At 51.8% G+C, this 27,324-nt stretch overlaps 3 protein-coding genes across 14 annotated transcripts; 2 read left to right on the top strand and 1 right to left on the bottom strand.

Moving 5' to 3' along the window:
• The first annotated feature begins 5,637 nt into the window (after window positions 1–5,637).
• LOC122391272 (brefeldin A-inhibited guanine nucleotide-exchange protein 1-like) lies at window positions 5,638–7,842 on the top strand. The gene is made up of 5 exons (XM_043385061.1): window positions 5,638–5,685; window positions 5,917–6,083; window positions 6,855–7,089; window positions 7,411–7,421; window positions 7,821–7,842. The coding sequence occupies exons 1-5, from the start codon at window positions 5,638–5,640 to the stop codon at window positions 7,840–7,842; spliced, it is 483 nt and encodes a 160-aa protein (XP_043240996.1).
• A 1,731-nt stretch (window positions 7,843–9,573) lies between these two features.
• Window positions 9,574–13,687, top strand: LOC122391770 (brefeldin A-inhibited guanine nucleotide-exchange protein 1-like). Its single transcript, XM_043386008.1, has 6 exons — window positions 9,574–9,729; window positions 10,000–10,090; window positions 10,206–10,359; window positions 10,585–10,865; window positions 12,054–12,339; window positions 12,717–13,687. Exons 1-6 carry the CDS (start codon window positions 9,689–9,691, stop codon window positions 12,815–12,817), a joined length of 954 nt encoding a protein of 317 aa, XP_043241943.1. The 5' UTR covers window positions 9,574–9,688; the 3' UTR covers window positions 12,818–13,687.
• On the bottom strand, window positions 9,782–26,960 carry LOC122391706 (sorting nexin-7-like). Of its 12 annotated transcripts, none has more exons than XM_043385929.1 (10): window positions 25,816–25,986; window positions 22,496–22,680; window positions 21,993–22,133; window positions 21,723–21,833; window positions 21,081–21,245; window positions 20,454–20,646; window positions 19,831–20,117; window positions 18,400–18,522; window positions 17,512–17,646; window positions 9,782–12,865 (listed from the first exon to the last, which is right to left on the bottom strand). In XM_043385929.1, the coding sequence occupies exons 2-10, from the start codon at window positions 22,610–22,612 to the stop codon at window positions 12,779–12,781; spliced, it is 1,359 nt and encodes a 452-aa protein (XP_043241864.1). In that variant the 5' UTR covers window positions 22,613–22,680; window positions 25,816–25,986; the 3' UTR covers window positions 9,782–12,778. The 12 variants fall into 12 exon arrangements, with proteins under 12 accessions (XP_043241864.1, XP_043241883.1, XP_043241840.1 ...); XM_043385948.1 differs by having other exon boundaries at window positions 12,415–12,865; window positions 25,931–25,980; XM_043385905.1 differs by lacking the exon at window positions 25,816–25,986 and adding an exon at window positions 26,933–26,960 and having other exon boundaries at window positions 12,779–12,865.
• Window positions 26,961–27,324: the final 364 nt, after the last annotated feature.

Below are 27,324 nucleotides of genomic sequence, written 5' to 3'. Positions count from 1 at the left end.
CTGAGGCGTGTCGTGCAAAAGCTGCCTTCAGATCTCATGAAAAGGTGGAGTGAACATGTTCTGAGTCTCGAGCCTGCAAGACCCAGTCTTCTGCACCTGGATTCCTGGTTGCGCAGGCAAGTCAGGATAGCCCTGAACTATGCTGCTGTCTCGAAGCAGCCTGGCAGGCAGCCAACAGGAAGAAGTGCCAACGAGGGGAGGAAACAAGGAGGCGCCATGGAACGGACAGTCCAGCGAACGGCACTGGTGACGGAGGCTCAGCACATGTCGGGCAAGGTCTGCATCTGCTGTGAAGCTCTCCATGATGTAACAACCTGTCCCACGTTCCTCAGCAAGCCTGTGGACGAGAAAGCCATCCTTGTCTCCAAGTCCGGAGCATGCTTCTTCTGCCTGAGGAAAGGTCATGTAGTCAGACATTGTCGTTTTGCAAAACGATGTAACATCGAGGGTTGCAAGATGAAGCACCACAGGCTGCTGCATGGCAGCAAGAGGGTCGGCGTTCAGTCCAGTAGCCAGGTGCCAGGCTCTGAGGTGGACGGACAGCGAGTGGTTGCTGCCGCATCTCTGGGTGGCAAGCCTGTAACAACTCTCCTGCAGGTGGTGCAGGTCACTATTGTCGGCAAAGGTGGTAAGACCAGGAAGGTGTGTGCGCTCCTTGATCCTGGCTCTCAGACGTCCCTGGTTGCAGAGGATGTTGTTGAAGAACTTGGTCTGGAGGGAGAGCAGCAGACACTTCGGCTGCGAAACGTGGAAGGCAGTGGCTCCCAGCAGAGGACGAGGAGGTTGCAGTTGCAGCTGATCACTGACGGAGATGAAGGCTACGCAGTTGTAGTGCCGGAAGCCTTCTCAGTGAAGGAAATCAATCTGACGGTGCCTCACTTCCCAGTGAAGCACTGGCATCATGTCCAGGGCCTGAAGCTACCGGACTGCCGTGGACGGAAGGTAGAGCTCCTCTTAGGGGCTAACGTCATCGAGGCAGTTCTCCAGCTCGAGGTGAGGACAGGAAACCCAGGGGATCCTGTAGCAATCAGGACTGTCTTCGGTTGGACGCTCACCGGATCTGTGGCTGAGCTTGTTCCCAGACAAGTGCGAGATGTGATGTTGATTCATCGGGCCACTGAGGAATCGGATCTTTGTGATGCTGTGAAGGATTTCTGGGCTACTGAGTCGTTCGGCAGTATGTTTGAAGGGCAAGTGTCTCGTTCACGTGATGACATCCGAGCGCAGGCTACTCTCAACGAGATGACTAAGCTGCGAGATGGTCACTATGAGGTCGGATTGCTGTGGAAGAAGACGGCGTGAAGATGCCTGACAACAGGAAGATGGCCGAGAGAAGACTGCAATCGTTGGAGAGGAGCCTGTCTCGTGACCCAGCAAAAGCTGCCGCTTATGAAGACGTTCTGATGGGCTATGTGACGAAGAACTACGCCCGCAAAGTGTCACCGGAGGAGCTGGCCAGGCCCAGCGAAAAGAGATGGCTGCTCCCCCATCACGCGGTAAGCAACCCGAACAAGTCGAAAGTCCGCGTAGTGTTCGACGCCGCTGCCCGCTGTGAAGGAATCTCCCTCAACGATGCCCTCATCACCGGCCCTGATCTCCTGCAAAGTCTGGTTGGTGTTCTGATCAGGTTCAGACAGGAGAGAGTGGCGCTCGTGGCCGATGTGGAAGCAATGTTCCACCAAGTGCGGGTGAGAGTGGAGGACCAGCCGGCGCTGAGCTTCTTGTGGCGGCACATGGATAGGAGCAGACCTCCAGATACATATCAAATGATGGTCGTCATATTTGGCGCCCGATGTAGCCCGACCCTAGCCAACTACGCTCTACGAAGAACGGCGGAGGACCATGAGGAGGACACAGATGAGTCGAGAGCCACTGTTGAATCTGTCAAGCGCAACTTCTACATGGATGACCTGCTCGTTTCGGTTCCAGATGTAGAACAGGCGAGGAAGATGTGTACGAACGTGACTGAGCTGGTGGCCAAGGGCGGTTTCCGTTTGACGAAGTGGACCACGAACAAACCAGAAGCTCTCCAAGGTGTCCCAGCTGATGAAATGAGTGCATCCGGGCTCGACTTGGCGCATCTCGGCCAGGGCACTCAGCGTGCTCTGGGATGCGTCTGGAGGCCTGGTAGCGATGCTCTCGGCGTGAAGGTAACAGACATGGACGTCCCAGCTACCAAGCGTGGCGTTCTAAGAAGACTGTCTATGGTCTTCGACCCTATTGGAATCGTCTCTCCGTTTGTTCTCAGGGCCAAGCTGCTCGTCCAGCACCTCTGGAAGCTGAAGCTCGACTGGGACTGCCAGCTGAGCGGAGAAGAACTCCTGGCTTGGGAGAACTGGTTGTCGGAGATGCCTCATCTCGAGACCATCGAGATCCAGCGATGCTACGCGGCTGATGTTCCGCCGGATGGTGAAGTCACAGGTCGAGAGCTTCACATCTTTTGTGACGCATCCCAAAAGGCCTTTGGTGCAGTCGCATACCTCAGGATGTCATGTGCCGACGGCACGAACCACCTCCTTCATCATGTCACGGACTCGTCTCGCTCCCTTGAAGCAATTGACAATTGTTCGCCTTGAGCTGCAGGCTGCTGTGTTGGGGGTGAGGCTGGCCAACTTCGTCAAAGGAGAGCTCACGTGCAGTCTCGATGAAATCTTCCTGTGGACCGACAGCTCTGTGGTGCTGCGGTTCTTAAGAAACGAAAGTCGTCGGTTCCACACTTTCGTCGCCAACAGGATCGCAGAAATACAAGATTCATCAGAGACTGAGCAGTGGCACCATGTTCCCGGTGAGCTCAATCCAGCAGACGTTTGCTCTCGCGGGATGTCAGGCCCGGACCTCCAGACATGCTCACTGTGGTGGTCGGGCCCCGAGTTCTTGACCAAGGATCGTGAAGAATGGCCTCCGGAACGCGTCACGTCAACGCAAAGCGCAGAAGACGCAGAAATGAAGACTCCAAATGAAGCAGTATTTGCAGCACAGAGCAGCGAGGGGCCACTGGTGGATCCTTCCCGGTACTCATCGTGGGTGAAGTACAAACGCACGGTGGCTTGGGTGCTGCGATTCTGCGAGAACGCCAGGCGGAGTAAAGACAGCCGTGTAAGTGGAGCTCTTACGTCGGCTGAGGTCCAGTCAGCTGAGGTGTTCGTCCTCAGAGAGCTCCAACGGGCGGCGTACCATGCCGAACTGCAAGCTGTCGCCAGTGGATCTCGGCTGCCGAAGGACAGCACGCTTCTCCATCTCTCCCCGTATGTCGACGAGCGGGGACTGCTCCGAGCGAGGGGACGTCTCCGTAATGCCCCACTGGCTGAGACCTGTCGTCATCCTCTCCTCATCAGTAGGAACGATGACGTGATCAGACTGATCGTCACCGATGTCCACAGACGGGCACTGCACGCAGGTCTGGAGCAGACGCTCAGTGAACTGCGGCTTCACTACTGGATACCCAAGGCAAGATCAGTAACAAGAAAGCTCATCTACAACTGTGCGTACTGCAGGAGGAGAAGTGCGCAGCCCCCGACTCCAATGATGGCGGACCTACCGGCGAGTCGGTTTGACATGTCTCGACCGTTTGCATGTGTTGGCCTTGACTACTGTGGCCCACTCCCCGTTCGGAAGTTCCGCAAGACCGAAAAGCGCTATGTGCTGCTCATCACCTGCCTGGCGACGCGTGCGTTGCACTTGGAGCTTGTGAGCTCGATGGATACAGATGGGTTCCTCATGGCCCTCCGGCGCTTCTTTGCCCGCCGGGGGCGTCCGCGTGTCATTTGGTCAGATAATGGCACGAATCTGGTCGCAGGTGAAAAGGACCTCAGGAGTTGTCTGGATGCGTGGAATCAGGCACAGATCACCGACGAACTTAGTCAGCGACACATCGAGTGGCGTTTTAACCCTCCCACCGCCAGCCACATGGGCGGTGTTTGGGAGAGGTTGGTGGCGATGGTCAAACGCGCTTTGCGAGTGGTGTTGGGCAACCAGTGTGTCAGTGAGGACGTACTGCACACCGCGCTGGTGGAAGTAGAATTCACCATCAACAGTCGCCCACTCACTTACGTGAGTTCGGACATCAATGACCCTGAGCCTCTCACGCCCAACCATTTCGTTCTGGGTAGCCCTCAGGCTGCCTTTCCTCCAGGGATGTTCACTGATGGTGATGCGTTGGGTCGAGGGAAATGGCGGCAATCCCAGGTTCTGGCCAACCAGCTCTGGCGCCGCTGGCAGCGTGAATACCTGCCCATGCTCATCCAGAGGAAGAAATGGGTTCATGAAGATCGTGATCTGCAAGTTGGAGATATCGTGCTCATGGTCGAGCAAGGGTCACCACGAGGATGCTGGCCGCTGGCCAAGGTCACGGAAGTTTCTCCGGGAGATGATGGTCGTGTCCGGACTGTGACAGTGCAGACCTCCAGCGGATCTACCTATCGACGACCAGCGAACAAGATATGCTTTTTAGAAAGCTGCGTTCAGGGAAGAAACTGAGCAAACGGCCGTGAAAGCGAGAATGAAAGTCAAGAAGAGTGAAAGTTCTGTGCTAGGCGCTGTTTATCCTAGCCCTATTCAAGTACCGTCCTGCCCCCTGTCTTACCTGTTAAACAGTACCTCATCCATTGGCACTGACACGATGCGCCCAGCGTACTGCTCGATGCTCGACCTGGAGAAGGCTCGGGCTGCTGACGTACTGCATGGCCGCGTCCTGGAGCTGAGGGGTGGCGGCGTGCTGCGCTGGACCTGTGATCGGCTGTGTGCTCGGGACTGGTTCCGAGACCTGGCCCGCCACCGACGGGGTCTCCTGAGCTCTGGCCGCTGAGCGGAGGATGCGAGGCTGGGGAGAGACGTCTGCCTGGCGAGGGCGACTGCGTGAGCTGCTCGGGCGAACGCTGAGTGGAGAGGTGTAGCGGATGATGGACTCTATAGTTTGCGCACGGTTTCGGCGTTACGGTTCGCCGGCGCGGTGCGTCTGTACGATATCTGAGTGACTGGCCGGAGAACGGGCAGGTGACCAAGGCCCAGGTGACAGTGCATGGAGGCTGAGTGCTGGACGCTAAAGCTGCTGTGCGATATCTGCTTTTCTCTGAAATGTGCAGTGCTTGACGCGTGCGTTCGTGCGTATTTTGAGTTAATGTGTCTAGCGTAAGTTTTCGGCGGTCATTGAGCTGAACGGTGAATAATCAACGATGGTCGCTCCAGTTAGTGTTCTCCTCAGGCCTAGGATAAGCACTGGGGGGAGTGTTGCGACCACCAAGTCTTACTGAGGTTTCTCTTTTCTCAGGTCTTGCACTGACAGACATGTATAAATATTAACTGTGTGTGCTTGAACTGACAAGCTGGCATGATGAGATGGCATGCTGAGACTGCTATGCTGAGACTGGCATGAACTGGGAGCGGAAACTTCGGTAACGCTTTACTTTGCATATGATCTACTTTTTCATATGTTTGCTTATCATTGGTTGTTGCCATCTTCATTTTCTCTTTTTCTGTCAATGGTCATCGCTCATTAACTTCTGTGTCATTGACTGTGTTATGTGCTGTCTCTGCTTGCAGAAACCCCACTTTGCTGCATGCGCGCAAGGCTGTGTTTTGTGCCATTCCTTCTGTTTCTATCTTTTTCCTTTGTTTGCCTTTCAATGTATCCTTCCCTTTATGTCTTTCATTTTTGTGTACAATAAAGCGTTCAACGTACAGAAGCATGTGGGAGTACAAAGACTCGTAAAGTTGTACATCTGACACGAAACGTGCAGTTGGACCGACACACGACAGTCGACACTTGTGCGCCAGATCAGGATATCGGTTAGCGATAGCCATTCATTGATGCGCTTCTCTAAAAGCATTGAAAAACATACCCTCCTAAAATGCATCTCTGTACGGCAGATATTCATACTTGTCATAAGGCCAAGTTGACTCTGATACTCGTTAACACAGTCACAGCCGTCGGCAGATTCGGAGCGGGACTGGACCGAGGAGCCGGCCCCGGCCACCCCCGGCACCCTGTCCACACGCGGCAGCGAACTCAGCCTCTCAGACCATACACCGGAGGCGTACGAGTCGCTCAAGCAGATCAAGGACACCTGGGAGCAGGGCATCGACATGTGAGTCGCCCTGTTCTGCCCTCACCGACAGCCGATTGTTTTCAGATGTTTTTACCGTTGCCCGGCTGGATACTGTATCGCTTGCACGCAATTTCTCTGGAACTGCATGACTCGGGCGATCCGTGAGCTGTCCTTGCCAGGCAACACGAAACCGTCCATGTTCAGCGTTTTCGACGCTGTTTACCGTTGTCTAACATTTCGTGACGCCTACACATTCCCGAAAACAGGTCTCCATAAATATCACTAGCCTTTACCATTCGGTGACATAACTTCTCGGTAGAGATCAGACGATAAGATTCCGTCTTCACAGTGTTTGTGAGCTAGACAATCGACTTGGCCCGGTCACAGTGTGATTCGTGTTCATCGTGTAAAAAAAAAAAAATAGGTAAGTCGATAACGACGTGGCCATCGGTAATCAGGAGTTGTTTACAAAACGGCGGAACGGTCAGACAAAATAACCCAAGGTCCATGCAACGGTGAAAGCAAAGGATCACACGTCGAAGTAACTAGATAGTCCTTTTGGCTATTTATCGAGGTCTTGTAAATATTGTTTTACACCCAAACCTTTTGACACCCAGACTTTAAGCACATACTTTAAAAGCAATCTTATTTTTATATATAATAATATCAGGCTTATCAATAAGCACTAATTAATTATCAAAGCACAAATTCTAGCCCTCTCATATATAATCCAGCACTTTGCTGTCAGACCGGCCATGACGGAAGCAGTTCAAGTGAGTTTTCACTGACTCACTGTGTCTCATCCCAAAGGTTTAATCGGAAGCCGAAGCGCGGCCTGGCGTTCCTGCAGCGTCAGGGTCTCCTGAAGGACACACCGGACTCGATCGCGGCGTTTTTCCACGAGGATCACCGGCTAGACCGGACCGTGCTGGGAGACTTCCTCGGCGAGCCCGACCAGCAGCAGGTCAGCAGCAGGAGAGGCCAGGGGGCCAGGGCCAGCGGCTGGTCAGCAGCAGGAGAGGCCAGGGGGCCCGACCAGCAGCAGGTCGGTAGCAGCAGGAGAGGCCAGGGGGCCAGGGCCAGCGGCTGGTCAGCAGCAGGAGAGGCCAGGGGGCCCGACCAGCAGCAGGTCGGTAGCAGCAGGAGAGGCCAGGGGTTAGGGCCAGCGGCTGGTCAGGAATGATTCAAGGGAGCCATGATCCAAGGGTCAAAACTCGGAGGCTAGTGTCAGGCGTTAAGGCTGACGGGTTGTTGCACAGTTCGAAGACAAATTGTGCAGGTCTGCGCGGTTCACCAGCGCGGCGGTTGACAGCTGAGAGCATCAAACGCCTAACCGCTCCCATCCTTGCGTGTCCATTCTCTCCAGGTGATGGAAGCGTACGTGTGTTGCGGGAGCTGAACACACTCAGACTCGATGCTTTACTGTATTATCGGCAGAGGCCCAAACAAGAACCACAGAGCCAACCGCTCGTAACCACGGTCTCCCTGCCTCTCCCGGGCCGCCGACCGCCCAGCCAGCGCCAGCCCTCGACCCCGCCCGAGGGCCACGCGGCAGGGGCGGCGCCGGGCGCGGCCAGCCGGGGAGGCGCCACGGGCGGCGCCAGGCATGCCACAACGGGCGGTCACAGCCGCCCGTAACACCCCTCCCCCCTCACGGAAACAATCATACATTGAACAATGCGACACTTACGACACGCTATTTACATTACAACTATATACACAATCACAGCCTTCACCACCTCCACCACACTCATAGTCCCGCCTGGAACCTTTCAGGTGGTCGCGATACTCGGCCTGATCTGGTCACGTATGACATTGGCGGCAACATTCCCCTCTGAGCGACGCCCACATCACCAGATGGGCCAGCTCTCCCGAGTAAGTGCATTAGCGGCACCTCGAGCAGAACGCCATGCTCGTTACCACAGTCGCTCACGGGATCCACCCCCACGGCCTCACCACGTCCATTTGGACCACTCGGATCCTGAACTGGCTGCAAGTCGGTCCGACGAGGGATGAACTCCTTGAGGTCGTTGTGGTGCACGACGCGTGTCTTGCCGCGGACGTCCTGTATCCGGTAGGTAACTTCCTCCCCCGGTGTGCCTCTTCTCTCGACGATGGTCACCGGTCCTTTAAACGGCAGACCCAGCTTCGGTTTTCCTCCCACAGCGGCAGTGTGGTCTCGTACCCACACCTTCAAGCCCGTTGGGTACGCGGTAAAATTGAGTTTGCTGTCATGGCGAACCGCCATTCGAGCAGCTGATTGGGAGGAGGCTCTCCTCACCTGTGCGAAGACCCGCTTCATGTTCTTCAGCCGTTTGTTCAGGAAGGTTTCAGCTGGTATTGCGACTTCATCGGTTCCGTACATTACATCCAGAGGCAACCGAGGCTCAAAGCCATGGATCATGTAGAAAGGTGTGTGACCGGTGGTTTCGTGGAGGGAAGAATTGTAGGCCATGGCGTATGATCTGGTACTTTCGTCCCAGTCAAGGCCCTGGCTGTCGATGTATTTCGACACCATGTCTTTCAGGGTCCTCATGAAGCGCTCCACCATCCCGTCGCTCTCAGGATGATAAGGCGTTGTTCTAGTCTTGTGGATGCCGAGCCTCTGATACAGCTCACGCATCATCAGAGATTCGAATTGAGCGCCCTGATCTGTGTGAAGCCTCTCGGGAACACCAAGCTCCTGAACCCAGTGAAGGAGTGCCTCCATCACCGTTTCTGTCTTCTGATTCGGCATCGGGAAGATTCGTACGAACTTTGAGAAGTAATCCATGATCACGAGCACATATCGGTTGCCTCTTCTCGACACAGGCATCTCCGTGATGTCCATGGCTATTCTCTGGAAGGGTCGTGAGGTAACCCCGGTAACCATCGGTGCTCGTCTTTTGGGTGCCGGTCTGTACCGCCGCTGACACGGCGTGCACGAGGCACAGAAGCTCCGGATGTCCTCATTCATCCCCGGCCAGACGAATCGAGTCTTCACCCGGGCGATGGTCCGTCTGCGACCCATGTGCCCGCTCGATGGATCATCATGCGCCAGTCGGATGATCTCGGCCCGTTCAGTTTGAGGCACCGCCGCCTGGAACTGTCGACCCGAGGCAATGCCGATTACTCCATTCATGACGCGCACCTTGCTCCAGTGTTTTCGCAGCACTCCCCACCCAGCGAACGCTGCAGGCCTTGGCTTCTCCTTCCTCTCGTGTGCTCTTCGGAGAGCCGACAGCGTCGCGTCACTGGCTTGCGCCTGGGCGATTGGAGGGAGGGTCCAAATGTTGCCGCGCCAAATGTTGCGGGAGCTGAACACACTCAGACTCGATGCTTTACTGTATTATCGGCAGAGGCCCAAACAAGAACCACAGAGCCAACCGCTCGTAACCACGGTCTCCCTGCCTCTCCCGGGCCGCCGACCGCCCAGCCAGCGCCAGCCCTCGACCCCGCCCGAGGGCCACGCGGCAGGGGCGGCGCCGGGCGCGGCCAGCCGGGGAGGCGCCACGGGCGGCGCCAGGCATGCCACAACGGGCGGTCACAGCCGCCCGTAACACGTGGATCGTCTGGACTTTGTCGGCTGCGAATTTCTGGCGGCACTACGCCAGTTCCTGGACGGTTTCAGACTCCCAGGCGAGGCGCAGAAGATCGATCGACTGATGGAAAAGTTCGCGAGCAAATACTGCGAGTGCAATCCCGAGTGAGTGCTGTACTGGCACGCAAGTGTAGTGAGAAGCGAAACACTTAACTCATTGTAGCGAAATTTTAGTCGCAGTCGTGCATCGTGATAGCCCATAATGAAAAGGGATTGTCTGAAATAACACTTGAAAGTGCTTTATGTTCTGACACTAAAAATAGAAATTATTAGTTCAGCAGTATGAATGCTAATTCTGAACATCGCTAAAACATTTCAATAAACAGCATAATCAATATCGCAGACAATTGAAAAGTATACATAATCTGTTCGCAGCCAGGAGTTGTTCACCAGTCCAGACACAGCCTACGTGCTGGCATTTTCCATCATCATGCTGACTACTGATCTGCACAGCGCCCATGTCAAGGTACGAGAAACTGCATTTTCCCCATTATGGCATTGAGGGACTGACGATTTACAAAGGGTATATGAAGATGAAGTAACGGTATCGTTTTCGATATCATGCTCCCCCTCTCTCGCAGCACAAAATCACCATGGAGCAGTACATCCGGATGAACCGCGGGATCAACGGCGGAGAGGACCTGCCGCCTCTCTACCTGACGAGAATATACGACGACATCGCCGGCAACGCCATCAAGATGAGGGTCATACCGTGCGCCAGACCTGGCAGACAGGGTCAGTAGCCTGTAACCCTGCTAAATAATATCGAGCTAAGGTTGCGACGAAATTTTAGTTTAAATATCAACTTGTTTTTTATGTGGCAAGACAAGTGACATTTAATTATTCTGTAACACTTCATATAATGAAAAGGCGAGGGTAACATCCAATACCATCCTCGAGGGGTGCGGGTTGAGGCTCTGCGACTCGTTTCCCGACCGGCACCATAAACTGTACCGGCAGTGGCCCAGAACGAGAAGCAGCGCCGGCTCCTGTTCAACCTGGAGATGGAGCAGATGTCGATGGCGGCCAGGTCGCTGATGGAGGCCGCCAGCCACGTGCAGGCCGAGTTCACGTGCGCCACGCACGTGGAGCACGTGCGGCCCATGTTCCAGCTGGCCTGGGCGCCGGTGCTGGCGGCGTTTAGCACGGGCCTGCAGGACGGCGAGGGCGCCGAGGTGGACGACCTCTGTCTGGACGGCGTCCGCTGCGCCATCCACATCGCCTGCGTGTTCCAGATGCAGGTACGGGCTCCCTGCGTGTTCCAGATGCAGGTACGGGCTCCCTGCGTGTTCCAGATGCAGGTACGGGTTCCCTGCGTGTTCCAGATGCAGGTACGGGCTCCCTGCGTGTTCCAGATGCAGGTAAGGGCTCCCTGCGTGTTACAGATGCAGGTACGGGCTCCCTGCGTGTTACAGATGCAGGTACGGGCTCCCTGCGTGTTACAGATGCAGGTACGGGCTCCCTGCGTGTTCCAGATGCAGGTACGGGCTCCCTGCGTGTTCCAGATGCAGGTACGGGTTCCCTGCGTGTTCCAGATGCAGGTACGGGCTCCCTGCGTGTTCCAGATGCAGGTAAGGGCTCCCTGCGTGTTACAGATGCAGGTACGGGCTCCCTGCGTGTTACAGATGCAGGTACGGGCTCCCTGCGTGTTACAGATGCAGGTACGGGCTCCCTGCGTGTTCCAGATGCAGGTAAGGGCTCCCTGCGTGTTACAGATGCAGGTACGGGCTCCCTGCGTGTTCCAGATGCAGGTAAGGGCTCCCTACGTGTTCCAGATGCAGGTACGGGCTCCCTGCGTGTTCCAGATGCAGGTACGGGCTCCGTGTGTTCCAGATGCAGGTACGGGCTCCCTGCGTGTTCCAGATACAGGTAAGGGCTCCCTACGTGTTCCAGATGCAGGTACGGGCTCCCTGCGTGTTCTAGATGCAGGTACGGGCTCCCTGTGTGTTCCAGATGCAGGTACGGGCTCCCTGCGTGTTCCAGATGCAGGTAAGGGCTCCCTACGTGTTCCAGATGCAGGTACGGGCTCCCTGTGTGTTCCAGATGCAGGTACGGGCTCCCTGCGTGTTCCAGATGCAGGTAAGGGCTCCCTGCGTGTTCCAGATGCAGGTAAGGGCTCCGTGCGTGTTACAGATGCAGGTACGGGCTCCCTGCGTGTTCCAGATGCAGGTACGGGCTCCTTGCGTGTTCCAGATGCAGGTAAGGGCCCACTGCCTGTTCCAGATGCAGGTATAGACTGCAACAGTTGGGGTCCGCCACGGCTGGCTCCCAAACAACCCACACTATTGCGAAGCCAAGGTTATTAAAGGTTACACTCTCAAGCACAATCACACCCACAAGGTAATGTCTAAATTAAGAAAAAGCTACGCCCTTGTATGGAGCTATTCATCGTGTCCCTCTCGCCACATCATGCCTCCTCCATCCCACAGATGGAGCGTGACGCCTACCTACAGACGCTGGCCCGTTTCGCCCTGGCCTCCGCCAGCGCCGGCGACGCCGAGATCAAGGCCAGGGACATGGACACGGTCAAGATGCTGATCCTGCTGGCGCTGCGGGACGGCAACTTCCTCAGCCGGCCGTGGCCGGAGATGCTGCGCTGTATAGCACAGATGGAGGAAGCCCACCTCAGCGGAGTCGGATGGCCGGCCCAGCAGGAGGGAGGGCTGGCCAGAGAGACGGCAGAGCTGACACAGCGGAACGCCGGGACTCCCAACGGTGGGTGCAGGGAGCGAGCGTCAGACTGGGTAAAACGGCGAGGGAGAGGCAGAACTGGCTGGATAAGTCACGAATGGTGATGGAAATGTGTTGAATGGATCCTGCACGCTTCAAACTATCGTTTCTACAAACATCGCGTACCACAGACACTCCAACAAAGTAAACGTTCATATACGCCTGGGACTCCCTCCTTCGAGTTCGATCGTAAGTTGTCAATCGATCTATGTCTCGCTGGCCCGTTCTCAGAGCCCGTTCTCAGCCCTCTCCCCTCTTCCGCTTTCTCTTACAGGCTCCGATTCCACCCGCAGGTCCCCTGGCAGTCGAGCTCAGCCCGGACCTGCGGTCCGCCCTCTGACAGCCTCCGATTCCACCCGCAGGTCCCCTGGCAGTCGAGCTCAGCACGGACCGGCGGCCTCCCCGGCCGCTGCAGCTGTCGCCGTCACAGCAGCGACTGTCGTTCTTCCCTCTGTTCAGATGATCCGCGCAGGCTCCTCCGACCTGCCGTGATCGCCAACCCAGCTCCGAGCTGAAGATGGAACGGGTGTTATTGAGAGCAGCTATAGTCCCGCTGAGTCTGACTGTTGGTGTCATGGCACGCCGTGGCTGTCGTACCTGAGTCAAGCCTCAGAAAGTCAGAAGTAATCACGACAAAGGCTGGGACTGTCCGGACTGTAGTGAATGACCCTAGCTCTAGTCTCGCCTCTCGGGCAAAAGAGAGTGAGCTTGCGTGACTGAATATAGCTGGGTCTAGACTACCGTGACTGAGCCAAGCTGTGCGTTGGGTTTCGGGACTGAGAATGGTTGCGCCTCGTCTGCACTGACTGGGAAATGGCATAGCTGTATTATTGAGTCTAGCTGGACTAGGCTGCCATAACTAAGCCTAGCTGTGCCTAGGACACCGTCGGGACTGAGCCTGGACGCGTATACGTTGCTCTGTCCTATAATCGATAGGCCCAGGCTGTCGTGACTGGGCACAACTGTGCCTTGGCTGTTGTGATAGAGGTCAGCTCTGTCCACGTCGTGACTGCATGTAGCTGTACGTTAGCCGCCGTGACTGAGCAAGAGTGTGCCTTGGCACGCCCAGGAGTCTGGGTATACCGACCCTGGCTGTGTACTGTCCTCTGCCTAGGCAGTCCGGCGCGGGTGAGCGGAACTGTGCCCGGTCTGCAGTGATTACTGATTATACCTAGCTGAACCTAGGCCGAACAAATGCATGACGGCTGCGGATGGGCGGCACTGGGCGCTGTGTTCCCCGACTGAATGTTCATGGTTTCAGACCATCACCCACCAGGATTGCATTTAAGCGAAAAACAGCAGCGTCGACGGGTCCAAATATATACCGTAGTGTAATAATTGTCATGGTTTCAGCCAGGGAGGAAGGAATGCAGGCAGTGCTGACTGCTGAGACATCTCCATCTTCTCCGTGTGCTATAATGGTAGACGACAGACAAGGGACAAGAATGCGAAGCTTTCTTATCTATCTATAAATGATAGATGCTGGATTTGAATCGAAAATAATAATAATCAACGTCATGTACGAACAATAGGATTGAGTCTGATAGCCTAGATCCAACTTCAGTCTCAATACTGTCTTCAAAGAGGAGCAGCATCTTTACACGAGCATGCCTATCGATAGCAATTAGCACGCAAAGCAATTTTCTGAAGAAAAAAGATCAAATCAACAAAACAATTGTAGACGAATAACTTTATTTAACAGTGTAGGGTAAGAGATCATAGCATGCAAGCACAAATATACTTTGGACATGCTACACGACAGAAGCAACATAATAAACACGTTCAGATTGGGTGTTGTGAAAAGCAGCAGCGGACTTTGGTCGGTCGCGGATCGCCAACGCGTCTCACAGACGCCAACATATATATCGGACATATACAGTTGTCGGTTACAATCGGTATAAGCTTCAAAAACAAAACAATACTCAGAGAGCAGGAAAACACTGCCTATGACACAACCTCTGCCATCACATTCTGTGGCCTCCCCACCGGCAAGGCCTTCAGATCTTGGCCACAAGCGGATATCAACTATCCCAGATCCTGTACACATGCGGATATCTGTTCTCATAAGCCCACAAATAGCTTTTCTCAGACGCCAAAAAACCATTGCCACACCAAGTCGACATCCGATGCCATCTCCAGTACAACATCGCGTATCGCACCAACCAACACACATAGAAGCCAAGCCGCGTACCGCCCATACCAATCTTTGGCGCTGGACACCATCTCCAAGCGCCCGTCGCTAGAACGCTCCCTCTCGCCCATCCAGCTCCAGGACGCTTGGCGAGTGGAGCTGGACACGCCATAACCCTGTTGACATCAACACCTCACCCTCCTCCATCTCCGGGCCGGCCACCCGCCAGCGGTGGCGCTCCTCTCCTCAGCGGTCCGTCTCCAGCCGCCGTGCAGTGAGCGTGGAATGTCGGTGGCGGCGCAGCTAGCTGCCGGGAGGTGCCTGTAGGGCGTGTGCTCGTCCGGCGCGTCAGTTGGCTGACGGACGGTCCCGCGAGGGGTCCAGTGTCATCTCGGACACAGCCAGGGCTGACTCCCACGAGGCCAGGCACTGCGGGCGATGAGAGCCTGGTTACACCGCAGCACTGTCATACTGTATAAAATCAACTCTCAGAGCCTCTTATTAGATCAGAGCTTCCGTCACTGCCATGTCGGCCATAAAAAGCTAGACTCTCAGCAAAGTATGTTGAACAGAGAGCGCTTCCCATGTCAAAGCGATTACATAGAAATCGCAGGCAAGTATAGTATATAGGCTCTGCATGATTTTATTATAATAAGAATAAGCTTCCAGTTTTAATAATTTCATCAAAACCTTGATTTATCATCATAACCGCTTGCACTCACCTCATCTTATTGGAACATCAGACGACCGTCTCACATATAATGCACACTGTATGCCAGCTTCAGGCTCAGCAAGGAAACAATATGTGCATGCCAAACCGACGCACCAACAGCAAACCAAGACCAAAAGCCAGCCACCGGACGTGCAGTGTTGAAATAAAATACACAGGTGCCCAACTGAAAAAGCAAAGCTGAAGGGTGGTATGTTATAGCTAACAAACGGTACCTTTTTCTTGGTAATTGGTTATATGGTACAAAACGCTCTAAAGCAAGCAGAACACACCTACAAACATTAAATGATACGACTGCACCCACGGAAGCGAGATGACAATAATAAACAAGCGAAAAGAGCCTTCATAGAAGCATGGGCGAGGAAGTAGCAGGTTCGTCTAATGTCTCTACGCGTTTGTTCCCTCGCCCCCTCACCAATCTTCAATAGAACTCATGAATGAAATGACAATGAAATTCATCAATAGAGCGGAGGCGGGGCCTAGTTAAACTAGCAGCGGTGTGTGATTTTGTAGCGGCGCATATTATGGTGCATCTCCTCTGTTCATCACTTTCAGCAGTGAGAAACAGTGGAGGTGGCAGCACTCGAGCCGCGTCAGTCGACTACTTCCTGATAACGTCGACCCTTGGTCTGATACCCATCCCTTCTACGTACGTGGGGCTCTCTTACCTTCCGACCAACGGTCTGTCGGTGTCTTATGGGGATGGAAGAAGCACCAAAGATTGCAGAATGCCTCGTGAATAGATTGTAAGCTCCTTTTATCGGTTGGAACTTAAAACATATTCAATTGATAAAATAGCATGGTTTCCGACAGACAGAAGAAACCCCCCGACGTCAAGTTTGACGAGACCCATTAAAAACAATGAGAAGAAGTGCCCGTATTCTACCTGACACAATGTTCGTCAGAGACAAAATTGCATCATTGATGCTCAGGAATCTCTAGCGTCGCATGTTGATATTAATCTCAATATCCTAAAAATGCTGCTCCTAATGCTAATTAGGGACTGTGATACCTGTTTTGCACCAGGTTTTACGAAAACCCACACATCAACTACATAATCACCACACGATTCAGTGTGACGTACACTACTCTAAGCCAGGCAGCAGGGCGCCTTGCTGCAGGATGCCGGCGAACCACGCTCCAGGAGGGCGGCTCTCGCTCCACCACTGGCCCAACAACCAACAGCCAGGGATAGGCAGACATGCACACATGCTCAGGGGACCATCACCATATACTCAGGTCCCGTAGGGTCACCCACCACCACAGGACCCAGTCTTACGAAGTGGCGTGAACTATTTGATTTCGCAGATTTGACTGTCGATTTTATAGGCTACCGAAAATAAGCTACATTGTCGGTGTAAAATGTTTTGCGCGCAAGTATTCAAATATTGATTTAAGACTCCATTGAATGACAAATATTCATGTTTAGCACTTCCAACCATCACTGCAAAATACAAATGATTACGGAGCGAGCGAAGCGAGCGGAGTCTTTCCTTAGATTAACGGAAATATCTGAGTATGAGCGGCCGGCCGGCCGGCCGTGCTTATATCTCAGCAACCACTTGACCGATTTACATGCGGTAATTTTTGTAGGGTAGCTTCATTCCTTCTACCAAGTATTGGACTATTCCCGATACATGTGGGTGACCCCTTATGCACGTGCCACGTGCAAAAGGAAGAGGTGTCACTTTCGTAATTGTTGCAATATCTCGGTAACTACTTGGCCGATTGCGCTGAAAGTTGGCCTGTAGGTAGGCACCCACTAGGCACTGCATATCCATGTGCCAGAGTTGGGGTGCTGCTGCACGTGCGCACGTGCAGGGGTCGTTTCCAGATCTCGAGAACGGCTGGACCGATGGCGCTCAAATTTGGTACACGGCTAGGGACCAGTTAGTAGGGTGCCGTGCACAAGTCAGTTGGGACCCATTTTGCACGTGCGCACGTGCAGAGTGCCGCTTCCAGATCTCGAGAACGGCTGGGCCGATTGTGCTCAAATTTGGCACATCGCAAGAGACCGGTTAGTAGGGTGCCGTGCACAAGTCAAGTTGGAGGTACCCCCTCGAAATTTCGCACGTGCAAGGCTCACCCTCTCGCTCGCTCCGTTAGTCGCCCCAAAAGGCGTTATACTGGTGCAAAGTGGGGTATAAGACAAAGTACGCTACTTCGTAAGACTGGTCTCAAAATATGCCCCGTCCAAGCTACCTAACTGGTCAGTTCATCATAGCAGCCAGTGCGCATGTTCAGCGGCGGGGTATGTGGAGAGAATGGGATAGGCACCCCGGCAGCGAGGACCCACCTCCTCGTAGAAGTTGATCTGGCTGTCGCCCATGGCGCCGAGCAACTGAGAGATGTCGCGAACCTTGAGCTTCTCCCAGCGCTCCATGTCGGCGAGCAGGTTCGAGTTGGCGCACTCCAGACGGTCGTTCAGAGACTGATAAACAAATACGGCACAATCACTGGTCAGTCACTCCAGACGGTCGTTCAGAGCCTGAGACCCAGAGACACGGCACGGTCAGTCACTCCAGACGGTCGTTCAGAGACTGATACAGACAGAAACACAGCAGTCAGTCACTCCAGTCGGTCGTTCAGAGACTGATACAGACAGAAAGACGGCATGGTCAGTCACTCCAGACGGTCGTTCAGAGAATGACACAGAGACACGGCACTGTCAGTCACTACAGAGACTGACTGATACAGACAGAAACACGGCACGGTCAGTCACTCCAGATGGTCGTTCAGAGACTGAGACAAACAGAAACACGGCACGGTCAGTCACTCCCCAGACGGTCGTTCAGAGACTGATACAGACAAAAATGCGGCACGGTCAGTCACTCCAGGCGGTCGTTCAGAGACTGAGACAGACAGAAATACGGCACGACCGGTCACTCCAGACGGTCGTTCAGAGACTGAGACAGACAGAAACACGGCATGGTCAGTCACTCCAGACGGTCATTCAGAGAATGAGACACAGAAACACGACACGGTTAGTCTGCAAGCACTCAACGGTTGTTCAGAGACTGAGAACAACAGAGATAAAGACATGGGTAGTGGACACGGCTAGTTTCGCAAGACAGTCGTTCAGAGACTGTCACACACAGACAGACCCAGTGACACAAGGTGCCAGCTGAAAACTGACACCTAGACCCAGCACGCACACACAACACACATTTAGCTGCTGACATACCTCCAGATCGACCTTGAGCTGGTGGAGCTGTTTGCCGAGTTTCTCCTCCTCGGCTTTGAGGGCCTCGGGGGTGGCGCGACTGAACACCCAGCTCAGGCCGGATGGGGCGTGACCGGCGTTCACCTGAATCACAGGGGTCACAGAGGTCAGCACTGGTCGGCGGCGAGGTCACATATATTCTGGTGGTAGACATTTAGATCATGAAAAACCATCCTGGCTGACAGTTGATTTAATGACCGCCGGAAATGATCCCTCGTTAGTGATGACTTATCAGACTTGTGAAAAAAAAAATCAATCGAGGCAATCCACTGTTTTGAAATACACCCCAATAAAAATCACATGCAGCTTCAAAACAATGAATAATTAACCCTATTCCTGGCGGGCTCCGCCGGGACAAGAAACTGGCGGGGGGGGGGGGCCGATTCGGCCCCCCCTGAGATCTCGAGAACGAAGCAAGATAGCGACAAACGGTAAACGGCATCGGATACGCACGGTCAAGATCTACAATTTTTACTAAGGTCATTTTCAGGTCAGGTCAAAGATGACGTCACAGGGGTCGAAAAAGTCAAAATGGCGGCGCTAGATATGGAGAGAGTTTTTCTCGAATAACTTTCGAATTAGTCAAGATAGGAACAAACTAAGGGCATCATCGTGATCCTCTCGTCAATCCGCATCGAATGATATATATGTTGACCTCGCAAGGTCAAGGTCAAAGGTTGACCTCAGGTCACGTGACCTCGAGGTCATCATGTATATCATTCGATGCGTCTTGACGAGCTGAACACAATGAGACCATCCACGCGTCTGTATATTGTTCCTGTACGGAGTTATTGGCCAAAAACCTTTGGTGACCTTTGATGACGTCACATGACCTCACAGCTGCCCAACAGCAAAACAGACCTCAAGGTAGTGAAGGTTGATCGTATATGAAGTCATGTATGGTATATGGGGCCATTCCGACCCGTTTTAGTGGTAAAAACAGGGAGTTGATTTTTCCCCCATTGACTTATAATGGGGAGGTCGCGAAACTGACCTGACCTTAGGTCACCGATATCAAAATTCCGAGATATACAAATTGCACATACTGGTACCCTAACTAAAGCCTGAAGAGAAGAAATTGATCGGTCAAAAACTCTAGCTCTGGCGTGATTGCAAACTTTTCTGAGGTAGGGTCACCAAACCGCCTCTGGTGACCTGACCTGAGGTCAGATCAACTCAAAATTTTCAGACATGTTGCGTAGAAGCCTTTTAGGAAAAGTCAGAAAATTTGAGCTTCCTAGCTCAACGCGTTTGGGAGAAATAACCAAAAAACCTCAGGGGGGGGGGGGCTCCTGAGGCCCCCCCCCCCGCCAGGAATAGGGTTAAGCCATCCAGCAATTCTGTCTTGACGACGCGTCAAGCCTCGGTTCCCCGGACCCGGTCGTCTCTGACCTGCGCCCGCTCGGCCTCCTTCCGCTGTATTTCCGCCGCCGTGGCCTCGAACTGCGCCTGTACGGCGTCCCGGCGTCCGAGCGCCTCCCGGATCGCCTCTGCGTACAGCACGTACTCGCGCAGCGGCTGCTCGAGCTGCGCCGGCTGCGCGTCCGTCACGGCCTGCTCGGCGGCCGCGCAGCGCGATACGGCGCCGGCGGCGGCGCGCAGCAGCGGCCCCAGCTCCGGCTCCGAGGCCGACATCAGCGTCAGTGTCGGATGCAGCCGCTGCATCTCACCGATCATCACTGCCCGGAGAGGGAGGGGAGGGGTGAGGGGAGCTGCAACTACCGTTAACGAGATGTGGAACACAGGCAACATGGTCCGACAAGTGTGCTTGAAAAGTTTAGTATCCGAACTAGGAACTACGGTGAGGCAAACCATCTGTTTTTCAGGCCACAACATCACAAAAACGTGCACACCACCAGCTCCTCAAAACGCTCGCATTGAACGATGGTGGTGGTAGTTTGGTGTTTTGGGCGCTCGGAATGACGAAGTCACCGGTGCATCCCTCGTATTGAGCAAAATACCACTCGAAACGCTAGTGCCACATCTCACTGCCCTGAGTCCGTTCCAGTCCTCACCTGTCTTGTCCTTATGGATGCGGCTGCTGGCCTTCTCCAGGGCAGTCAGCTTGTCGCTCAGCTTCTCGGCGTAGTCGAGCACGCGCTGGATCTCCGGTGAGCGGCTCTGGACGCCGGCAGTGGTGAGGCCGTGCAGCGACTCGGAGACGCGGTTCAGCACACTGCGACCCCGACTGCGGTGCACGGCAAACTCCTGCGGAGAGAAGGTATCAACGGTCACACTTTTGGAAAGCAGTCGCCTAGGGGTGGAAAGGGCTGATCACAGAGAGTAGAGGGAAAATGCACAAAGCACGTTGATCTGGGGGTGTAAATAGAGGGAAAGTTGATAGGCATAGAGAAGATAAGTTGTGAAAACGGCAAAGGAATGGATCTTGAAAGTAAAACCAAGGTGCAAAACAGCGAGTATATTTTGCAAGCACATATAAAGCCAATAAATGTGATGCAAAAAAAAAAACAATACTGCGTCAAACAGCCGGAGCCAAAACCCAACGAAACGGCATGGTGCACTTATTAAAACAACCACAGGCACACCAGATCACCAGCTGACCTACTTGCAATTTGCAAGCTGATCCACAGTCCAACCCCGGTCCTCGGCACACCCTCGGTAAGCAGCGTCCCTCTCCTCACCGACGGTTTGGAGACGAGGAACAGCTTGAAGCTGTCGTTGCAGCTGAGCACGGGGTGGTCGGCCACGCGGTTCATGAAGCGGTGCAGCAGCGCCATCCGGGACCGGATGAAGTCGCGCTGGTAGCGGTCCAGCTGACCCAGCAGGCTGTGCTTCTCCGGTAGAGGCTGGGGACACGGGAGGAGGAGTGGTGGTGTTGGCATTTTCAGAGCGTCCAGACCGCAGATTAGCCAGTCGGTGCCCGTAATGTACGAGTGGAGTTTATACATGATACACGATCACTTGGTGACATGAATAGCCGCTGAGGCCTGTGGTGGGATCGATACAAAAAGAGAGTCAAAATACGGGTCCGGACTCCGGAGTCACATCATCAACGGAACGGTAGGTTAGCATACCAATTACCAGTCGACTCCAGAATCGGCAACAAATCGATGTGTCCCCCCAATGTCAACAAAAATGATCGTGAGTACGCCTGCATTTTATCGTAACGTAACAAATACAAAATACATCAACCACATCTGAGCTCGAGCCTCATCAAGACACGGTAAGTCAATACATTAGAAATAAATCGACTGAGCCCTACGAGCTGCCATCGTCTTATTAGCTCGATGCACATATAGCTGATGTGGAAGCCGGACACATACCGGGACAATGTGAGTAGGGTATGCCTCGGTGAGGCGCGCTCTCAGCCACAGAAACTCGTTGTACCGGCGCCGGACAGAGTACTCGCTGTCGTCAAACTCGGCGCGCGATGTCTGCAAGAGAAGCAACAATTAGCGCAGCATCCGCGACACGGCATAGGAAAAGAATGTTGAGAAAAAATACGAAGCAATCCATTTTTTTTTTCACAACACAACTTCCAGATTGGTGCCAACCCCAAACAGTTGGCAGCAAAATGATGAGGAAGCACACACCTTAGTTGATATGCGGAATGTAATGTAGGTCTCCATGCTGGTGACATGCTTCTGTGGGTCATCGACCTTGATCTGCAGGTCACGTGTGTCGGTCGGGTCAAGGTCATCCCAGGAGACGCTGGCCACGGATGGCGTGGCAATCTGTGGAACGGCAATCAGTCAGCTATGACTTAGCAGGGCATAAAAGACACAGGATGGTAATGAGAAACCAACTGGACAGCTTGTGAAGTTGAACATACAAACAATGTGCCTGTAAAAATAACTGTAGGGCTGAATCAGCACCTCAGGGCCTTGCACTATGGAACATATGCAACTCAAATGCAGCACTGAGACAATGCATAAGATTAGAGCATGAAAATAACTTTATATGTGAGCAATCAAAATTATACTTAATAACATCAGAAGGGCTATTTTGTAGCTATTATTTGGCACATCGATGTGAAGCGAGAGAAGACCAGCTAACTAAAGTTCTTTGTGAGACATCCATGGTCAGTGAAACTCACATATTGTGAATTGTTGACTTCGTCAATCATTGAAGACTCATCGGCCAGATTCAGAACTGAAGGCTTCACAGCAGCCTCCTGGGTAACATCCAGAGTTGCCATTGTCGGACTTGCCATCAATATTTACCGCTAAAAGTAGCTTAACAGCAGAACAGAAACCCTGGCTGCAAAATATGGCAAGGGACCTGCAACAAAATGTTATCTGTTGTCAAACAAGTGGTGCAGAAACGGGAAATGTCCTCTAAGCCAAAGGCTGTTGGTGGTAGCACAGCAGGAAAGCTACCAGTGGGGAGGGGGGGGGGGCGTAGAGTAAAACATTATTTAATCCTCACGCTTACAGAAGATCGGATTACCCCCCCCCCCCCCTATGGGTTTTACGAAAACTTGCGAAAAACGCTGCTGATCGCGACAGAGAGCTTGCAGTACCCTAGAGCTATCATTTTTACACCTACCTAGTACCTACCCTGAAAAAAATCATGCTCCTTCACGAACCTGGCCCAAATGCCCTTATTGATCTGTGACCTGTTTCCCGAGACCTGTCATGCACGAATCGCGATTCGGCGCATGTCGCCCCACATTATTCATTCATTTCCAGACTTTTTTTTTGTGTTTAGAAACGTACCATCATGTAAAGTGATGTTTGTCCCACGCATTATGGTGATTGGTGGGTTTCAACTTTCAAGGTCCTCTGAAAGTTACTTCGAGGACACTGACCCTTTGGTAACCCCCAGTGACGTTGAGCTCCTACCACTTTCGAGGTTTTTGGAGCTGAAGGACTGACCTGAAAACTATGAGGATACTTTAAACTTTGAACTCTTTATTCTGTTGTTAACAAGAAATTGCAAAATCAAAGGGTAACGGGCAAAATCAACTTAACCCTCGCCCGTATTGGTGTTTTTCCAGCCGCGAACGTATAAGGGGGGGGGGGGGGTCCGTTGCTATGGTCCGCTGGACCCCCCCCCCCTGCCGTTTCGCCCTGATCGAGCTAGAGCTTCGCGGAAAAAAACGAGCGTGTTGCCCGTGACGAGAGGAAGCAGATGATACCCAATTTTAAGGTCCTAGGTCATCGGTTGACCTTCCAGGTCAGGTCAATGACCCAAAAGTCGGGAAAATCGGGACCTGTCAGAAAGTCGTAAAGCGTGGCTGCTATGGGGTTTTTCGGGGTGCTGATCACGCATATCATGTTGATTTTGATCACAGATGATGTCTTCATGCATTTAGGCCAGGTCGGGTCAGGGCAGGTCAGGTCAACCAGTAAGGGTCTTCGTAGTAGGTGGCAACCGCCTCTGACAGCTTCGTAACATGTTACGAAGGTGCCAAAACTACTTCGTAAATGTGAATATGGTTGCTAAATTCGAATTCAGCTCCAAAAACTGGCCAAGAAACATGTAAAACTCGAAAAAGTGAACCGAGGTCATCAAAGGTCAATGACCTGACCTGACCTTCCGGTGACCTTGACACCCATCCTAATGCATGGGAGCAACATCATATCCCATGTTTGACCGCTTAAAACCACGAAAAGACTGCAAACGCGCGGCTAATGCGAGCCGACATACGCCGAATCGCGATTCCGGCCAAACATGGCCTCGAAAAGTAGGTCACAGGTCAAAGGTCATTAGGGTCAGGGTCATGAAAATTTCAGGGTAGGTGTAAAATTGATTAACACGAGGGTACTGAAAGCTTCGTCGCGATCGGCCGCTTTTTACGCGAGTTATTCGCGAAAAACCGAGGGGGGTCCGTTCGACCCCCCTCCTATACGGGCGAGGGTTAAGTTACCTACCTATGCTTAGCAGTAAGCAGAGGCTCTGTCCTTAAAGGGACCCTCCCACCTTAACATTAGTTTTGAGTTGAGATAGCCAAATTGGTGGCCATGGCCTGAAAATACCGGTTTGGGCATTCACAACATCGAAAAATGCTTTAATTCGAAGATATGGAATTTCAAACTTGCAGTTTTCGGATTCTAAGGGGCTAATGCATTGGTATGCCCCCTTAGAATTTGTGACGTCAGCGGAGATCTAACGATTTTTAAATCTTTTACTAAAACGTTTGGCAGCACGCGGTGGTATATGCTGCTTTGCGCGCAACAAATGCCGCACTTTCAAATAAAGTCGCTAGGAACAGCGGAGATCCCAAAAAGTAAACAAAAGTAAAAGTCTAATATCTTGAAAACCGGTGAATATTTTTCGATGAAATTTGGTAGATATTCATTTTTGCTCTTTCTGAACCGAGCGACATCACTTTCATGCCAATTCATTAACTTTTTTGAAGGTGGGAGGGTCCCTTTAAGAATCCTTTCATTCAAATTATTCAGACTTTAGGGCTTTAGACTATATGCATAAAAATGCATACTTTCCACTTTACAGTCTGGTGCCTGCAGAGGTGCGGCTAGCCCTGGCCCATTTCATCGCACACTGCTGGCCATTACTAGCACTACTGCGCTTTCAATTTCCATAAAAACATGCATAAATGTTTATGCGAGCATCTCAGTTTGTTGATGTTTCCATAGAAACTGAATGCATAATAGCACTAGTAGCATACCTGTGAAACAGCACCTTTACCCTAGGCCTTGTTTCATGGCACTCTGGTGACCTTCTCCTTTTGTACCCTTCAAAAACATGAATGGAAGGACACATCTTCCTCAGGTTGAAAAGTGAGACCACACTTGATACCTATGACACTTTTTAGTTTTTAAACAAATCATTTATAAACTTACACCCAACCACATTGACATGTTCATGTCCATTGTTCAGTCCAGTCAGGGAAGGTTAACCCCGCGTTCGATGTCTCTCGGACAGCGAAGATTCTACGTCGTCTGGCCAATCACGTTCCAGAACTGCAGGCGAGCCCCCGCTGACCTTGGACGGGATTGGCCAGACGACGTAGAATCTTTGTCGTCCGAGAGACATCAAATGCGAGGTAAGTTACATTGGGTACCTAGGTAAGGTTAGGTCAGGTGGTTTTATTTCTGCTTCAGGTGCACCTGATTATTTAACATTAAATGATTGAATCAACAATCTTCTATGTTGATATATGGTTTGTTTAACATTATATGGTCTTTATTCAATTTAGCCTAGGGTGCAAAAAGGGTGATTTTAACGCGGCACTCTTATGGCACTCTGACTCTGGCACTAATAGCACTATTGCACTTTCAGCTTCCATAAAAAATTTAATCAATTTAATTGTGAGCATCCAAATTTGTTTGTAGCAACTAGCAGTGCAGACTTCTCCAGTCAAGTTCAAGTTCAGTGAAGTGAAACAGAATGAGAAAGGCTGGATCAGACTGGACTCTTCCCATCCTGATCCTTGGTCCGGCATTATACCTGTAAAATGGTGAGGAATTATAGCTATTCACACATCACGAAGGTCTCATTTAGGATAGAAATTGATTATTCTTTAAGATAACCACACAACACGGCGAATTTCATTAAATTTTACTGAAAATTATGCAATTATCTATCGGCTTTATGCTCAGTAACCATCAACCTATTTTGCCGCCGCTGCGCTAGTTCGCCATCAACGCCCGTTCTGTCACTATTTTTTATTTACCAGTGGAAACGACAAACTGGGGCCCGTTCGCAGAAAGAGCGAACAGCCCTCGGTAAACATTGAGAATTGCGTATGCCCACCACTTCATTCATTTTTATCTTGATCACCTATATACGGCATTGCTTGATCATGATCACTTATAAGTTTTAGCAAGACGGATCGACGGCATACAAACTGACAATGTAACAAAGGTAACATAGTAAAAAGGTAAAATGTAACCAAGGTAAAGGTAGCATAACAAAATGTAACGGGCTGTTACCTTCTCTTCCAATTCAGTTGGGCAAACTAGACCTTTGGAATCAAAATATGGAGGCATCAAAAGATTGATTCCTTTTGGGCATAAATGCAGACCATTTCTAACTTACCAATCACATAAAAATAAGAGAGTGTTTCAAGAAGGAGCATGCCTGATCTTGAACAGAAATGCTTGAACTATCTCCTAAGCAAAATAATATTGCTCCTATCATAACAATTTGAATCCTATAGGTAGTGAAAGCCAATCAAGGAATTGATTCACTTTAAACAGATAATCATAATATTGATTCCTCATCAGCTGGCTAATCATTATTTTGATTCACAGGTAATGTTTACAGATAGGCAACAATGACTTGCAAGAATGCAGCATTTATCTTGCTATTATTCTCATTTAGTGGTATCCTCAGCACCACAACTGATACCTATGGCATTGTTGTACTTTACCTTCACTACATTTGATAACAATTCACAATTTTTAAATGTCAAAAATACAAAAACTGAAGCAACAGGTAAAAACCATATAAATAATATAAAAGCACTACAACAATGATAATTAGGGGTTTAAAAATTTCATTTTGCCATTTTGCACAAATACTGATTGGTTAGTATGTGATTCATGATACAAAAATAACATACAGTGTGATTTCCTCAAAACAGCTTTTACGTGATGGATAGTGGCTCTGTCTTTTTCCCATTCACAAGGCCAAAGGGACAATTTCTTAGCTTTGAGGTAACACTTTTTGCAAACCTACCACATTTTTCTACCTTTTAAAAGAAAAATCTCACCGTCATGGGCCTTTTTTCAACCGTAACGATTCATTTGAAGTCAAAAGTGTACCCAAATGAATCAAAAAATTGATTCCATGCCCATATTTGGTCATGGCTCCTCCCACCAGAATCAAATTATTGATGCCTCCATATTTTGATTCCAAAAGTCTAGTTTGCCCAACTGAATTTGCTTTCAATACCGTTCCAACTTTGTGGGATGATAGGGCGAAAACAAGTTGAACAATTATTATGTGCCTACC

Source organism: Amphibalanus amphitrite, unplaced genomic scaffold (genome assembly GCF_019059575.1).
Source record: "Amphibalanus amphitrite isolate SeventyFive unplaced genomic scaffold, NRLGWU_Aamphi_draft 000022F_arrow, whole genome shotgun sequence".
NCBI classification, from domain to species: domain Eukaryota; kingdom Metazoa; phylum Arthropoda; class Thecostraca; order Balanomorpha; family Balanidae; genus Amphibalanus; species Amphibalanus amphitrite.
Note: the sequence above shows the minus strand (reverse complement) of the source record. Positions and strands in the feature narration are given on the sequence as shown.

What these genes read in the sequence shown, in the direction of transcription:
- LOC122391770 (XM_043386008.1), top strand. Translation starts at nt 9,689, where the DNA reads ATGGAAAAGTTCGCGAGCAAATACTGCGAGTGCAATCCCGA. An exon ending in TGCACAGCGCCCATGTCAAG is followed by an intron (nt 10,091 to 10,205) that starts GTACGAGAAACT and finishes CCTCTCTCGCAG; the next exon opens with CACAAAATCACCATGGAGCA. An exon ending in CGCCAGACCTGGCAGACAGG is followed by an intron (nt 10,360 to 10,584) that starts GTCAGTAGCCTG and finishes CTGTACCGGCAG; the next exon opens with TGGCCCAGAACGAGAAGCAG.
- LOC122391706 (XM_043385905.1), bottom strand. Translation starts at nt 22,612, where the DNA reads ATGGCAAGTCCGACAATGGCAACTCTGGATGTTACCCAGGAGGCTGCT. An exon ending in CATTCCGCATATCAACTAAG is followed by an intron (nt 21,834 to 21,992) that starts GTGTGTGCTTCC and finishes CTTCTCTTGCAG; the next exon opens with ACATCGCGCGCCGAGTTTGA. An exon ending in TCCTCGTCTCCAAACCGTCG is followed by an intron (nt 20,647 to 21,080) that starts GTGAGGAGAGGG and finishes TTCTCTCCGCAG; the next exon opens with GAGTTTGCCGTGCACCGCAG.
- LOC122391272 (XM_043385061.1), top strand. Translation starts at nt 5,638, where the DNA reads ATGTCTTTCATTTTTGTGTACAATAAAGCGTTCAACGTACAGAAGCAT. An exon ending in CGTTCAACGTACAGAAGCAT is followed by an intron (nt 5,686 to 5,916) that starts GTGGGAGTACAA and finishes TCGTTAACACAG; the next exon opens with TCACAGCCGTCGGCAGATTC. An exon ending in TGGGAGCAGGGCATCGACAT is followed by an intron (nt 6,084 to 6,854) that starts GTGAGTCGCCCT and finishes CTCATCCCAAAG; the next exon opens with GTTTAATCGGAAGCCGAAGC.